General features: G+C 38.7%; 1 protein-coding gene across 2 annotated transcripts in view; it reads left to right on the top strand.

The window, feature by feature from the left end:
• Positions 1–14,810, top strand: part of PRKCH (protein kinase C eta) — a 99,908-nt gene extending 85,098 nt beyond the window's left edge. For both annotated transcript variants that reach the window (XM_039319488.1, XM_039319487.1), the window contains 2 exons: positions 11,622–11,765; positions 13,239–14,810. In XM_039319488.1, coding sequence (XP_039175422.1) covers positions 11,622–11,765; positions 13,239–13,385 — 291 coding nt within the window. In that variant the 3' untranslated portion in view covers positions 13,386–14,810. The remainder of the gene's footprint in view (positions 1–11,621; positions 11,766–13,238) is intronic.
• Positions 14,811–15,623: the final 813 nt, after the last annotated feature.

Raw genomic sequence — 15,623 nt, 5'->3', positions numbered from 1 at the left:
GAACCACATAACTTTCTCAAGATCCTTTGAATGGAAAGGAGGATCAGGAGGAAAACAGTAGTGATGACAAGGGGATGTTCATTTGGATTTAAAACAATTCTTCTTTTGCTTTTTCCCACCAATGATTTATTTTGATGAATAAATTTGTAGTAGGTTTCCAAGGTCACTAATACTTCTGTCCAATAAGAAAGCCAGTAACAAGTATTGTCCAAATACCACTCGTTCATTTTTAAAATGCTCATGTTTTAAAGAGAGAGACTTTTTGCAAGTCTTTTCATCCAAACCTGAGGACTTTTGTTGCTGCATTTCACTGGCAGGCAGAGGTTCTTCCTGCCCCCTCATTGCTCAAGCTGACATGACTGCGGTAGGAAGGAATTAGCTCTGATCATGTGAAGTTCAGCTGAAGTGCCCCCCCCATACCACTATTATAAAATATTAAAGAGTCTTTTGCTTTTTTGTGTTTTGCCTATGATATGTTAGTCCTGATCTCAAATTCTCTAATTATGAATTTATTTATTTATTTATTTCTGACATATATAGGCAGCCCATCTTACTTCAAGGTAAGTCTGGATGGCTTACAATCATAAAAAAAACCTATATAAACTAAAAACATAAGTTAGTACAAAATCCAAACACTATGGCACAATTAAAAGATGGGGAGGGTAGGAACAGGACGGGGGAGGAAGATGGGATCTGTTGTTAATCTATTAACCACCCCAATATGAAGCCACCCTCCATGGGGGCCCCTAACTGGCAGAGCTGGCAGAGCCACATTTTTAGGCTCTTATGAAAGGTCAGGAGGGATGGGACTGACCTCCCTTCAGAAGACAAGATGTTCCACAGGACAGATGCAATGGCAGAGAAAGTCCTTCTCCTGGATCCCACCAGCTGGAATAATCAGGCTGATTAGACCCACAGCATGCCTCTTTTGCCAGCATGTGTGGGGCTGGCCAATCCCAATGTGATGAGATGGTCCCTCAAGTAGCCTGGACAAATGTCATGAATGACTTTAAAGATGATTATGAATGTGTTTGGGGATCAAATCAGGGAGTGAAATACTGTGAAGCTGGCCTGGCTTGGCTGGTCTTGCGGTCTTTAACACAACTGAAACAGGTAGACTGCTGTAGTTCTGATGGACACTCATAGAGGAACATAAATATTTATTTGACACAGAGCAATGACTGGGAATGTAGTGATAGGTATAAGTGGACTTTGGGTAAATGTTGCAGACTAGCTTCATTACACATTGACTAGGGCAACCATTTCATGGCCATAAAGAGACATAGAAAACGCCATTTCTTTTCTAACATCTAATGCTTATTTAGATTCCTGCAGCCCAGATCTAGTAGCCCTAGCCCCGATAGAGACTGCCAGCACCAGGGCTTTTTTTCTCATAGAACGCCCAGAACGGAGTTCCGGCACCTTTTTTGGATGGAACCTTGTAGAGTAGGCAAGGTGGGTTGTATGACGTGTGTGAGTTCCGGCACCTTTTTTTTTTTTTTTTTTAGAAAAAAAGCACTGGCCATCACTACTCCATCCCTGAAAGCGTCCTGTGCCACTGTTACTGCCATTCCATCAACTTAAGTGTGCAAGCTAAGTTAGGTCTTGGTCTTTTGAAACTAGATGCTAGTTTTTGAATAATTTTGAGATGGTGAGCCCTAATTTGAAAAGTTTTCCTTGAGGGCCAGGGAACTCTATTTATGTCCTTGGACCCAATGAAATAAATTGAGAAACAGTTCCCTTTAATTCAGTCCATATGCTGCATGAAACCCTTAGCCCTCCATTTTTGGCTCCTAATATCCCAAGATCATACTGCACAAAACTGGCATCGTAACTCCTGATTTTTCATCTGCATTTTTTAAAAATGTAACTACAGATAATAGGTACCGGGGGCTTCTGGGAGACAAATGGCTTCCACTTCCATCTTTAAACATTCTCCCAAAGGAGCCCTAAATCATGCTTCAGAAATTTGACCATTTTGTGCTGCTGAAGTCTTGGGGCTGGATTTTATTAAGGACCCCTATGGGAATGGTTTAATTCCCGGGGGCCTTCTCCTCCTGTTCCCTACCTTATAAAAAAATAATTTGAAAAATAAATGGAAGAATAGTCTTCTTTTGTTCCAGTATATCACTTCCGGCACTCCATCTGGCTATGGGAGAAAATTGTAGCTCTAATGCAGTAGGGTAGAGTAGGGTCTCTTCATTAAACTAGACATACCCAATTCCAACAGCCTTTCCTTATATGCTTTAGTCTCCAGTCCCCTAATCATCTTTGTTGCTCTTCTCTGTACTCTTTCTAGAGTCTCAACATCTTTTTTACATCGTGATGACCAAAACTGGATGCAGTATTCCAAGTGTGGCCTTACCAAGGCATTGTAAAGTGGTATTAATATTTCACGTGATCTTGATTCTATCCCTCTGTTAATGCAGCCCAGCACTGTGTTGGCCTTTTTGGCAGCTGCAGCACACTGCTGGCTCATATTTAAGTGATTGTCCACTAGGACTCCGAGGTCCCTCTCAGAGTTACTACTATTGAGCAAGGTACCCCCTATGCTATACCTGTACATTTGGTCCTTCTTCCCAAATGTAGAACCCTACTTTTTTCACCATTGAATTTCATTTTGTTAGATAGCGCCCAGTATTCAAGTCTGTCCAGATCCTCCTGTATCCCAAGCCCGTCTTCTGGAGTGTTGGCTATTCCTGCCAGCTTGGTGTCGTCTGCAAATTTGATGATTTCCCCATCTATCTCCTCATCCAAATTGTTGATGAAGATGTTGAAGAGCACTGGGCCCAGAACAGAGCCCTGGGGCACCCCACTACACACTTCCCTCCATGTAGATGCAGTTCCATTGAGGACCACACACTGAGTACGGCCGGTCAGCCAGCTACGGCTCCATCTGGTGGTGATGCTGTCCACATTTTTCTATCTTATCAAGTAGTAGGTTGTGATCTACTTTATCAAATGCCTTTCTTCACGTTTGTGCTGTCATTTTTATTTAAGCTTCTGGGAATAAGTTGAGTTGAATTCAATGAGACTTGTTTTTGAGCAGACCTTCATGGAGGTTAAGTTTGCAGACAAATATTTGCAGCATTTTTAGCCTAATTAGCAGTGCACATGCAGAAAGGTAACACGGTGGCCTTTGGAAACTAATAACGATTTTCCTCAACAGAAATATATTTATGAGAATACTCCAGAATTTCTGGTGATTCACAGGGATCAATACGTATATATTGTTTCTGGAAATGTTCTTACAATGAAATTTATTGTTTTCAATTAGGAAATTTCTTCAGAACTCAGCCTGCCAGTTTCAGGATTATGAATCTAGCACTTCCACAACAGCCACCCAACCAAAAGAGATCTCCTTCACCTCCCATTTCAGCCTAGTTTTAAGGCTGTGCAAGATCTCTTCAACTTCAACGATCCATAGGTATCTCAAAGATGCCTTTTCACGAGGCAACTGGACTTTCTTGTTTTTCTTTAAAGATGTTTCACTTCTCATCCAAGAAGCTTCTTCAGCTCTGACTGGATGGTAGGGAATGGAAGGATTTATACTCCCTGCAGACATCTGGTCATTTGCATTCTTTTAGAGAGTCGTTGATGCCACCTGGAGGTTTATCTGTTTCTAGAAGCCTGGCACTCTGACAAATCAGCCATCAATAGGCACATATACATTAACAACATCTATAGTCTATGCAAAAGAGACAATCATCCAGCCCCAAAGAGAAAAAGACTCCAGCATCTCTCCACCAGTAATCTGTACTCAGATCAGCATAGATTAGCTCCAAGGTCAACTTCAGACCAACAATCAAGTAAGCAATACCCCAGTCAAGAAACTGCCAAAGAGCCATTAGTAAAGAGACCAATCAAAGAATCCCTAAGATAACCTGCACCCACACAGACAGGCAAGACACCAAAATATAAACTGACAGCAAACAGCACTCCTTAATAGCACTGGTGATGTTACCTACAATAAAACAAGAAAACGACTGCAAAAAAACAAGCAAGCTCAGAGACAACCAAGGAACCCTCAGGTTTATCTCTGTTGTCAGGTTCACCTTAGTAGTGCAAATGTTGACCCATAGGCTAACAGAAGAATGTCCCTCTTCCTGATCCATCCATCATGCTCCATGATATGATAACCCAATCATAAGCAGCATGCTCTAAATCGGGGTTAAGGAATTCATGGCCCTTTAAATTGGGCTGAATTATAATTGTCAGAATTATAATATTGCTGGGAATTGTACTTTCATAATATGGTGACTCATATTGCCATTTCAAAGACAGGAAAAGATGCGTCAGAGAAAAAAAGTTCACTTGGTCTGTATTTCACATCTATTCAGTTCATTTTTATTAACATTTTATGCAAGATAGGATCCAATCCAGCTATGTGGCCTTTACACAGGAAGGTTTTCAAGTAATCTAGAGATGTTACAGATATAAGCAATGCAAAAATTGCGGCTCTCATTGTGCCGAAGGATAGAAGTAAAAGTTTTGACTTTGCCACCTGGAGAATGGAGGTGGGGAGGGTCAATAAAATAAGGATACTGACCATGATCAAAGACCAATGCCTTTTTTAAAAAAACCTTTTGGACTGTTCTGATTCTCATCATGCTTGTTATAAGGCTGGTTTCATGCATGATTAAAATTGCTATCTGTGCTTTAAATTATATTCATAGTGGAGGCATTTACAAACTCGGGATTCTTAATTGCATTTTCTCTCTGGCTGTAGTGATATTGCATGGTGGCAGTGCCCTCTTGACTTTTTTTACCTCTACCACGGATGCCCTGGTCCACCACCATTGAGAATTGTATTTTGGGATGTACCCTGCCTTCTAAGAACTCAGAGATTTCCCATCTGTTTCAAACATTTGCAGCTGTAAGGGCTTTAAATACCAAAATGAAACCCACCTGGTTTCCAGATTTCTCTAGTCTCTGAAACACTCACTCAGTGACTTCATTGACCTAGTTTCCCAGATATATTGAAGTAATTGTTAAAGATCTTATGTTTTATTTAAAAAGTCTTCCCAATAAACATTCTTCTTCCATTCTCATGCAAACTGTGGTTGAAATTGAGGATTTCCCCAATGAGAAAAATACCAATAGTCCTTGATTTACAACAGTTCATTTAGTGACTGTTCAAAGTTACAGTGGCACTGAAAAAGGTGACTTATGACCATTTTTCACACTTATGACTATTGCAGCTTCCCCGTGGTCACATAATCAAAATTCAGACACTTGGCAACTGTCTCATATTTCTGACGGTTGCAAAGTCCTAGAGTCAAGTGAACACCTTTTGTGACCTTCTGACAAGCAAAGTCAATGGGGAAGCCAGATTCACTTAATAACCATGTTACTAACTTAACAGCTGCGGCAAGAAAAGTTGTAAAATGAGGCAAAACTCACTTAACAAATGTCTCGCTTAGCAACAGAAATTTTGGGCTTAATTGTGATCGTAAGTTGAGGACTGCAACATACTGCAATTTTCTTTGGATTATAATTGGTGCCTATAATTAATTACTTAATGAACACAACTAGGAACTGGCTAGATAATTAAACAATTTTATTATGCCTTTCAATAACCTTCCAGAGTAATGTAAAATAATTTAAAGCTATCATCACCAACAATGGCCAGCAATAAAGCTGTGGAAATAGCAACAGAGACAATAAAAAAACAATTGTTTTTCGAAGTTCATACATTCATTTTCATAACAGAACTGAGCCAAAAGCTGTATCAGACATTTTTAATGAAATGAGACTGGGCATGGAAAGAAATTTTCCCATCTGTGTCACTACTGCAGCCTGTAAAAGAGGTTGTGAACCTGGGGAAAGCCTTCAACTCACCCCCTAAATAAAATGAATTCTTCAGTTCCCAGAACCAGTCATACTATCTTGTGTGCCTTTCCCACTTCCAGGGCACCAGGCTGGAGAAGGTGTGCAAGTATACTATCATTTTGCTGAAGGGGAGGAATCATAGGATATGAATCTAATGTGACTCTAATGAATCTGAAATGATTTTTGCTGCCAGAGTCCTGATTTGAAACTCTCATAAACAGACACAATTCTCCCACAACATCACCAACTCTGGTAGTAAGTACTGAGGGGGAACAACTTTCCTTGCAGTCAAGTAGAAATTTGACTACTATGTGCTGTTTCCATCTTTCAGTCTTTTTTCCATTTTCCATCTTTCAGTCTTTTTTTCCAGCATATGAACATTGAAGAACTATGTTTCCTTCTTTCTTACATTTTATTTGACCACTAGTTTTAATTACAACCTTTGCTTTGTTTAAATAACTATTTTTTTTTAAGAGCGAATAGTTTTGGGGTAAAAAAACCCCTCTGTTCTTGTTTTTAGTGCTAGATTAGTTCTTTTTAGTTTCTTCTTTTTAGTTTAACTAAAGAGCCCTTTAACTCTTTTGGATGAACAAGGTTGCTGGATTCTTCATCCCTTTTTTATTTATTTTATTTGTTTAAATTTATTATCAGACTTCTATGCTACCCATCTCGTTAAGGTGACTCTATTTAGAAGGGCAATTAGATTAAAACATAATTTTCTTGTCTTACTCCTTACTTCAGTGTTTTTGCTTTGAGCAGGTTATTTGGTGTCATTACTCACAGAAAGGGTTACTTTTTACCCCCCTTTCAACCTATAAGCCAATGTTATTTCCAGGAGGGGGGCAATGCTATAGCTTAGCTCAGAGGTCTTCAAACTTGGCCCTTTTATGACTTGTGGACTTCAACTCCACAACTCAGCTCGGTGGCTGAGGAATTCTGGGAGTTGAAGTCCACAAGTCATAAAAGGGCCAAGTTTGAAGACCCTTGGCTTAGCTTATTTAAAATTGTCTTTATGATTTATTTCATGGTAATGGTGAATTCCATTTAAAGAGCTTATTTTAAGAACAAGAACAATTTTAGATTTCATAAAAGGACAAGCATCATTGTTGCAGTAAAAATGTAAAAAGTCTACTCAATTCAAAATTCCGTTGATTCATGTTGGGTCTTTAGTTATAAATTAAATTATTCTAAAAATACAAACATTGTAATAATGTTGAATGTTATAATGTTAAAGAGTTAAATATCAGCATTTTTTTCAGGTTAGATTCTGTTATCTAGAGTTTTCTTTCTTCTATTTTCAATTTACTTTACTCAGCCAACAATAAAAATATGTATTTGTTTGTAATACCAAATGAGTAAGAATCATAACAGTATGACAGTAACCAGAAGGGTTGGGTGTAATAAGACAGTGCCATAAATTAAATCATTTCATCCTTGCTGGCACAGTAACTAAACCTTTTCTCTTCTTTTTCTGGGACACTACTTGATACAAAGGATATATATATATATTTTATAAAAAGGCCCTGAACATCAAACACCTGTTTTTCAGAAATATTAAAACAGGAAGAAAGGTTTGTGATTAAGCTTTGCCTCTTTCTATCTAATCAGTTCAAAATCCATTCATTTCCTCCCTTTCTAAGAATTCTGAAAACTTTGGGAGATGTCTAATTGGTAGCTTTTACATGAGTCAGTGCCTGGGCATTACGGTAAGAGTTTAATTAAACAAGATTAATTAATTAATATGTAGTCAGGATATCTAAAACACATATTCATAAGGCTCTGTGTGAGAATTGCTTAGTACAAATACATACCATTGGACTGTATTGATTATAACCATACAGGTCAAAGGTTGGGAAACATCTTTGTTTTTCAAAGCTGGTTTCGTTTATGATTAAAACTGGTGATCCTCTTTTAAAATACAGTACATTCCTGTACTTACTTGAAAGCACCTACAATCCGTAGATGGTTAATTATATTTTCCTTTTGGCTGCAGCAAGGATCTGGAGTATTAGGGGAGATAAGCTCCTGATTAGCTAAACTGGCTCAGGACAAGGTCAAACAAATCACAGTTACAGTGGTTAGTCAGCTCCAGAGGCATTTGCACCATTGAGACAAGATAGACATCGAGGCAGAAAGGGCTAAGCAGCAGGCAGAAAAAGCTTAAAAGTTTATACTTTCATCTTAGAGACAAAATCAGCAAATGAAGCAGGTTTTTCTGGCACTTGCTGGACCAGGTTTGTCTTGCAGTCATCAATAATGCCTAGCAGGCTTGTACTGCAGACTAAAAGGTAGGCTTAGATCACAAGGCTAAGAACCTGTAGGCTGGCAAAAAGTGTTGATTCTAATTATCAGGAGCTTTTGAGAGTTATGTAGCAAAGAAGCACTCCCAATTGTCCTTCAGCAATCAAACTATTATTATCAAGAGATTGTAATTATGTAATACCTTGATATGTCCTCAATATTTATGTGGATGTGGAACTTACTTTTCAACACAGTTGTTTTTCCAAAACTTAGAAGCTGTTAAAAAGAGAATGAATGTCACTACTTTGGATCACTTTCTGGACAAGCTCACCTTGATTAAGTTCAGGACATTATTTTGCTTCAGGGCTCTCCTGTTTTACAGCCCCTTCTTTATAATAATGAACAGTTCTGCCCTTGGAAGGACTTCTCTTTGTAGGAGATAATCTCCTGGAAGTTCTGTCCTGTTCAGATATTAATACCAAGACATCTGAATAAAGAAAAACAGGGAGCTGAAATTTTCCACCATAGTTGGCACCCATTTCATATACTGAGCAGGAGACACCCAGCTCTTCCCATCACAGACTTTTCCATGGTAACATGCTTGCTATTATTTTATATTTATAATTATAATTTCTAAATATCTATCTGCACACATACACACACACACACATACATACACACACATGCACACACATAGTATGATTGTTGTACAGATTTGTGCTCTTTTGGTTTTAGGGTTTGTGTGGGAGCAGAATGACAAATATCTTTTTTAATGGTATGGGTTAGGTACTGTTTTAAGAGCTGGGACTAACCAACCCATTGACTGATGAGTAAGCTTTATAAGGAAATTGATTTCTTCTGAGAATAAGAGCTCTGTAGAAATCGCGCAAATGGTTAAATGGGATGACACCAATGATGACGAAGGAGATGTGATCAAGAAATGGATAGTTTTACTGAGAAATCCTTCAAAAGTAGTGGTTTGTTTATTCAAAACATCCTATTGGATGAAGGCTGAGTACATCACCCTTATATTCAATTCCAGTTCAAACTATGAATGATGCTTTGAGACTAATTATTTCTTTTTATTTCAAATGGAACTATGAATCCAGATTATACAGAGTCGCCTCAGTTGAAGCCATTTGGAACAGACAAAATGGTTCTATGATGTACTTGTGCTCTATCACATCTCCTCTGTAATAATCTCCCTGCCTTCTTCTTTTTCTTTTCTTCCTCTCATCTCCCCTCCCCCCCCGAATCTTTATCACATCTTTGATGCAAAATTTCTGGCTCTAGACATTTACATTTTCAGTCATGTGTTCTTTTGAATCAAGAGTTAAAGCCTTTTAATAATATATAAAAATAATATAATAATATAAGCAGAGTGGTGTGGTGGCCTAGCGGTGAAGATACTCACCTCCCACTTGGAAGGTTGAGAGTTCAATCCTAAGCAGCAGAAGATGTTTCTCTCCCAGGCGCAAAAAAAAAATAAAAATCTGCTCTGAACTCTGTGTGGCATCAGGAAGGGCATCCAGCCAGTAAATGCTCAGCTCCATTTAGTCACCCTGACTCTGCCCCAAATCAAGGAATTACATGGTCATAAAAAAGAGTTAATATAATAATATAAACATAATATTACTATTTTTTAGAATTGTGGAATATTTTAATATTGTTATTTTATACGCTTTTTAAAAACTGTACACCACCCAGAGTCATGTCTTGGGAAATGGGAGGCCATATAAATATGATAGATAGAAAGATGGACAGGTAGATAAATGCTAATTAGTTGGTAATACCTTTAAAAATGAGGCAATATTTTTCCAGTTAAAGCCCCATATATGTTTATTTTTTTCATTAGGAAGCTCCATGAAAACTGTAATGGAGGTAACTGTATATAGTTTGATCTGTACACGACATTCTCACATTTGCAGTGGCTCCCTCATTCCCTACCATGGAGAAAAATGTTCTATGTTCATCCTTTGAAATAATGGGTGTCAAGCAGATTTGCATAAGCTTGAGAAAACATTGGGTTCAACTGATTAAAATTAAATGAGTTTCTTAAGGTAGCTGCAACTTTTTTTCCAGATTTGTATAGAGTCTGAAAAGGCTTATGAATAGCAGAGGAGTAATGTATTTATGCAAGACACAAAGTACTTTTTCCAATCATTTTCAAAGTGTGCTTAGGTCTATTAGATACTGGAGAAACCAAACTTTCGGACAGCTTCCAAAAATGTTGGACATACAGACAACTGCTTACTAAAGAGCTTTGTTTGGTACCACAAAGCACATTAAGAGCTCCAGTGTTTACAAAAAGCACTAGAACAGTGTTAGGGGATTTAAGATTAAACCATCTTTACCACTTTTGTTCTTTGCATATATTGATGATTTAACATGCCAATATTATGTCTGCATTTGCACCGTATGCTCAATACGGTTATTGAATTAACTCATTTTTTTGAGTTTACATTACAGGTAGTCCTCGACTTATGACCGTTCATTTAGCAGCTATTCAAAGTTACAGTCAGTGCTGAAAAAAGTGACTTACAACTACTCTTTGTGCTCACAATCATTGCAGCCTCTCCTTGGTCATGTGATAAGAATTCAAATGCTTAGCAACCAACTTGTATTTACGATGTCCTGAGGTTAAGTGATCCCTGTTTGCAACCAGGGATCATTGCAAAGTCAATGGGGGAAGGCAGATTTGCTTAATGACTGTGGCAAAAAAAAAAGGTTGTAAAACTGGGTGTGAGTCAGTTAATGACCACATCACTTAGCAATAGAAGTTCTGGCTCTAATTGTGGTCATAAGTCAAGGACTACCTGTATACAATGAATCATGAAACATAAATACAATCTAGCTAAGTTTGCATTGCATGCTAACACAAAGCAAACTATGGTTAAAACTAGTCAAGATTTTTGCATTATGAAATGCAGCCCCTAGGTCTTTAATGGGCCTTGATCATTGTGTTATGCAAATGGAAACAAATATAACTCTGAACATGGTACTATAACTCCTAGGAGGAAATCATTTCATTTTGTTTCAGATTCCAGTAACCTTTCAGAACAAATTATTATCACAATATGCTTTGATAATAGCTTTGAAGTGCATTTAGTCACTGTTCAAAATACAGCGGCACTGAAAAATGTGACTTATGACATGCAGCATCCCCATGATTATCTGATCAAAATTCACATGCTTGGCAATTAGCTCATATTTTATGACCGTAGGCTGCAAAAGGTGATCACAAAGATCATGTGATCACCTTTTGCAGCCTTCTGACAAGCAAAGTCAATGGGGAAGCCAGATTCACTTAACAACCAGATTAACATCTTATCAACTGCAGTGATTCACTTAGCAACTGTGGCAAGAAAGATGGTAAAATGGGGCAAAAATCACTTTAAAAATGTTTCACTTAACAACAGAAATCTTGGTCTCAACTGTGGCCATAAATTGAGGACTACCTGCATTCAGATATTGGGTCAGTATTAATCAAAAGTGATATTGCATGGCTGAGAGTTAATCTCTCCCCTTTCCGCCTCCTTTTTTAATAGTTCATGACAAAGAACCCTAAAATGCGACTAGGAAGCAGTGCCTTGGGTGGAGAGAAAGCGATTCTCCTGCATCCCTACTTTAAGGAACTGGATTGGGACCTGCTAAACCAGCGCCAGATTGAGCCACCTTTCCGACCTCGAATCGTAAGTGTTTAAAACTGTGAGTTGTGTGTGTATTGGTCCATGCAAGGACAGATCATATCCAGTAAAGGAATGCATGCATTTTATGCAAAATGTCAGAGGTTCAATCTGGGTCCAGCCAATATAGTAGAGAAATGGACTAGGACCTACTTGATCTGAGATGACTTCCTGGCCATTTCTTTTTCTTTCTTTTTTTAATGAATATGGGCATTGCCCAAATTGTGCTTATGTGCTTTTGCTGGGATGCTGCCCACTTTCAGAACTCATATTGGCTGCTTCCAATGTGAGAAACACCAGGTTTGCATTTGTTTGTGTGACCACCAGAATTTAACCAAAGGAAGAAACATTTGTTTTATTTGTTAGTTGTCAAAGTCAGGTCAGATCACAAGGGGTCCAGGCGCATCTGGCACATCATTATAATCATTATTGTCATCAGTTAGAAGTGACCTTGGAGGTCTTCTAGCCTAACTCCCTCTTAAGCAGGAGACCCTATGCCATTTCAGACAAATGGATGTCCAGTCTCTTTTTAAAAACCTCCAATGATGGAGCACACACAACTTCTGAAGGCAGGCTGTTCCATAGCTGTTAGGAAATTTATCTTTGGTTCTAGGTTGCTTCTTTCCTTGATTTGTTTTCATCCATTGCTTCTTGTCTTGCTTTGGAAAATAAATTGACGTCCCCCTTTTTGTGGCAGCCACTCAAATATTGGAATACTGCTATCATGTCACCCCTCGTCCTTCTTTTCACTAGACTAGACATACCCAGTTCCCGCAACTGTTCTTTATAGTTAAATTTACATTTTGTCTTTCTGCCCAAACTTCAAGGGAGCCTACATAGCAGTTCCTTCTCCAATTTTCTTTTGTGACAACAACAAGGTTCTGAGGTAGATTGGGCTATGAGAGAATAATTGGCCCAAAGGCTCTCAGCAAAATTTATAGGTGAGGGGTCTGGTTTTCTCTGATCCTAGACCAGTGGTTCTCAACCTTTTTATACGGCGACCCCCGGTCACATGGATGCGGCGCGCATGCTTGGCGGCGCCCCACGCGTGGCGCGCATGCACAGCGGCACCCCCTTGCATGGCGCGCATGCGCGGCGGTTGCCCCTTTGTGTGGCGCGCATGCGCGGCGGCGCCCCCATGCGTGGCGTGCATGCGCGGCGCCGCCCCTGGCGGATCGCGTTGTTTGGCGACCCCCGTAAAATGGTTGTTCGACCCCAAATGGGGTCGCGACCCATAGGTTGAGAACCGCTGTCCTAGACCAATATTTTAAGCATTGCATCAGTTCAGAGCATATTCCATAGAATATGCTGTCAGCAAGAAGAACTCTTCACATTTGTGTTTCGGGTCACATTTCCTGACTCCAGTGGGGAGATAAGAAGCTATTATCTATAGCTCAGACTATGTGTCCTTCTAGCTTTGGCCAACATAGTATCCTCCAAGTAATGTCATCTAATATTTATTTTGTTTTCATTTGCCAGAAATCAAAAGAAGATGTGAGTAACTTTGATCCTGAATTTTTAAAGGAAGAGCCGATTTTGACTCCCATTGAAGAAGGAATACTATCCATGATCAACCAAGAGGAATTTAGAAACTTTTCTTATACAGATCCAGAATTAGAGTCTTAGCTCCATGTTGACTGGGCTCTCTATTCAGCAACAAAGAAGGATTGGAATATGGGATTGCCTAGTCATTTCTTCAACTGGACCATCCAACAGGCAGACTTATACTATGCATCAGAGTAAAGAGGAGAAAAATGAAACTGAGGAACTCAGCAGGAACAAATATTTCTTCCAGTAAATGAATGATGCACAAAAGACGAATGGGTAGAGCTTGTTAGCTCTGAATGGCTACTGAAGTAACTTTGCAGTAACTGTGGGGAATTTCTGGAAAAACAAAATCAACTCTGAGCCAAAACTACCTTTTTGCAGCACTGATTTCCCATGAAATAACTTGGCTGAACTATCTTCCGCAATCAAGGAAGCAAAAAGAGAATAGGGCTGACTGGCTTGAACTGTATTAGAGAAAGGTTACATGTGCTACTACTTTGCTTAGAGGTTATAGGTTCAGGTTTCCTCAAATCAGAGTGAGTACACATCTGTTAGAAATATTTTGGATGCCCATTTACAAATATATGTGATTATACACATTGACAGGAAATAAAGAAAAGAGAGCGGGAGGGCGGGAGAGAAGGAGGAAGGAAGGAAGGAAGGAAGGAAGGAAGGAAGGAAGGAAGGAAGGAAGGAAGGAAGGAAGGAAGGAAGGAAGGAAGGAAGGAATTCTGCATTGAATGCTACTGAGGATGTTTGATGATACCGTATGTATGGGATTTGGTGGGATGCTCCACCGTGCCCATCTTTATCATTATCCACTAGATACTGGCAATCAGGTAAAAAGGGGAACATCATGATATACTCTCATGCTATGGATATGTGTCCATGTGAAGGAACAGGAGAATCAATCCACCTGCTACCTCTGCATTAGAATGTGGGAAATATTATCTGCAGATTTGTAAAATATCGAGGTTTTGTAAAATTTGGCTAATTTAGTTTTTAGGGTTTTCTTCTTTTTATGACTTTTATTCTTCTTGCCTGAATTTGCAGAACAACTTACAACTGATTCTGTTTTTTATCCAAAGACAACTTTACTTTGGATTCCCTTTACAAACTGATGGCATTTCTAAGCTGCTCATTTTTTTAAAAAATGAAAATTTAAAAATGTAGCAGTTAAATTACTTGTCCACCTGGATGAAGGACAATGCACTGAAGCTATTTGTAACTTAATTCACATACTAAATCTGAATTAAGAGAAACCACACAATATTTGACATATTGTGATCGTGTGACTTCTTTGCCTCAACAGTAACATGGAGCTGAGAGTTTCATGCTCAAGTCAGGGAATTTAATCTGTTGTTATTGTTGCTATCTATTATCATTTTCAAAGCATGTAATAATGTATGCAAGTATCCTGATGTTACCAGATTCTGCTTTATATCTCTCCAAGCATATCAATCCACATTTTAATTAAACTAGATGTCAACTTCATTTATAAATCAATTTGAACTATAAAGTAATACAATGAATTCATCAAAATATTGAAAAGATGAGTGGAGGTTTGAAGCTTGGTAAAATACAAGAAATAATATAGAACAGGGTTCCCAAATTTCTGCAGAAGACAAACGTATAGTAACATTTAGCATGTAGCATGTAGCAAGATGATACTACTGAAATCCTCAAATCAGATTATATCCAATATTTATCCAAAATTACTCTTAGAGTGTCAGGGAACCCCTGCCACCCCCCCATACCAAATCATAAGGACCAATCTTGGGGAATAAAATATAGTGTTATATCCAACTTTAATTGAAAATACTTTGTCTTGTCAATGAGATTCTTCGTTACTTTCCTACTTCCCACAATACATATCTCATGTCTTCCCTGAACATTACTGAAATGGGAAGCATGAAATCTCCTAAAATCAATGATATGAAGGGGTTGCTTCATTCTATCTAATATTAGGACTCTCCTTAAATGGACTTGCATGTTGAGTTCAGTAAGTTATTTCTTTATAAATTGTCACCTGTGATGATCTATTGTTGGTGACCTCTGTACCTGGAATTGGGTATATCTAGTTTAATGAAGAGAAGGATGAGCGGGGACATGATAGCAGTGTTCCAATATCTCAGGGGCTGCCACAAAGAAGAGGGAGTCAAACTATTCTCCAAAGCACCTGAAGGCAGGACAAGAAGCAATGGATGGAGACTAATCAAGGAGAGAAGCAACCTAGAAATAAGGAGAAACTTCCTGACAGTTAGAACAATTAACCAGTGGAACAACCTTCCTCCAGAAGCGGTGAATGCTCCAACA

Source organism: Crotalus tigris, unplaced genomic scaffold, assembly GCF_016545835.1.
Source record: "Crotalus tigris isolate CLP2741 ecotype Arizona unplaced genomic scaffold, ASM1654583v1 scf7180000023598.3388751, whole genome shotgun sequence".
Lineage (NCBI taxonomy): Eukaryota > Metazoa > Chordata > Lepidosauria > Squamata > Viperidae > Crotalus > Crotalus tigris.
Note: the sequence above shows the minus strand (reverse complement) of the source record. Positions and strands in the feature narration are given on the sequence as shown.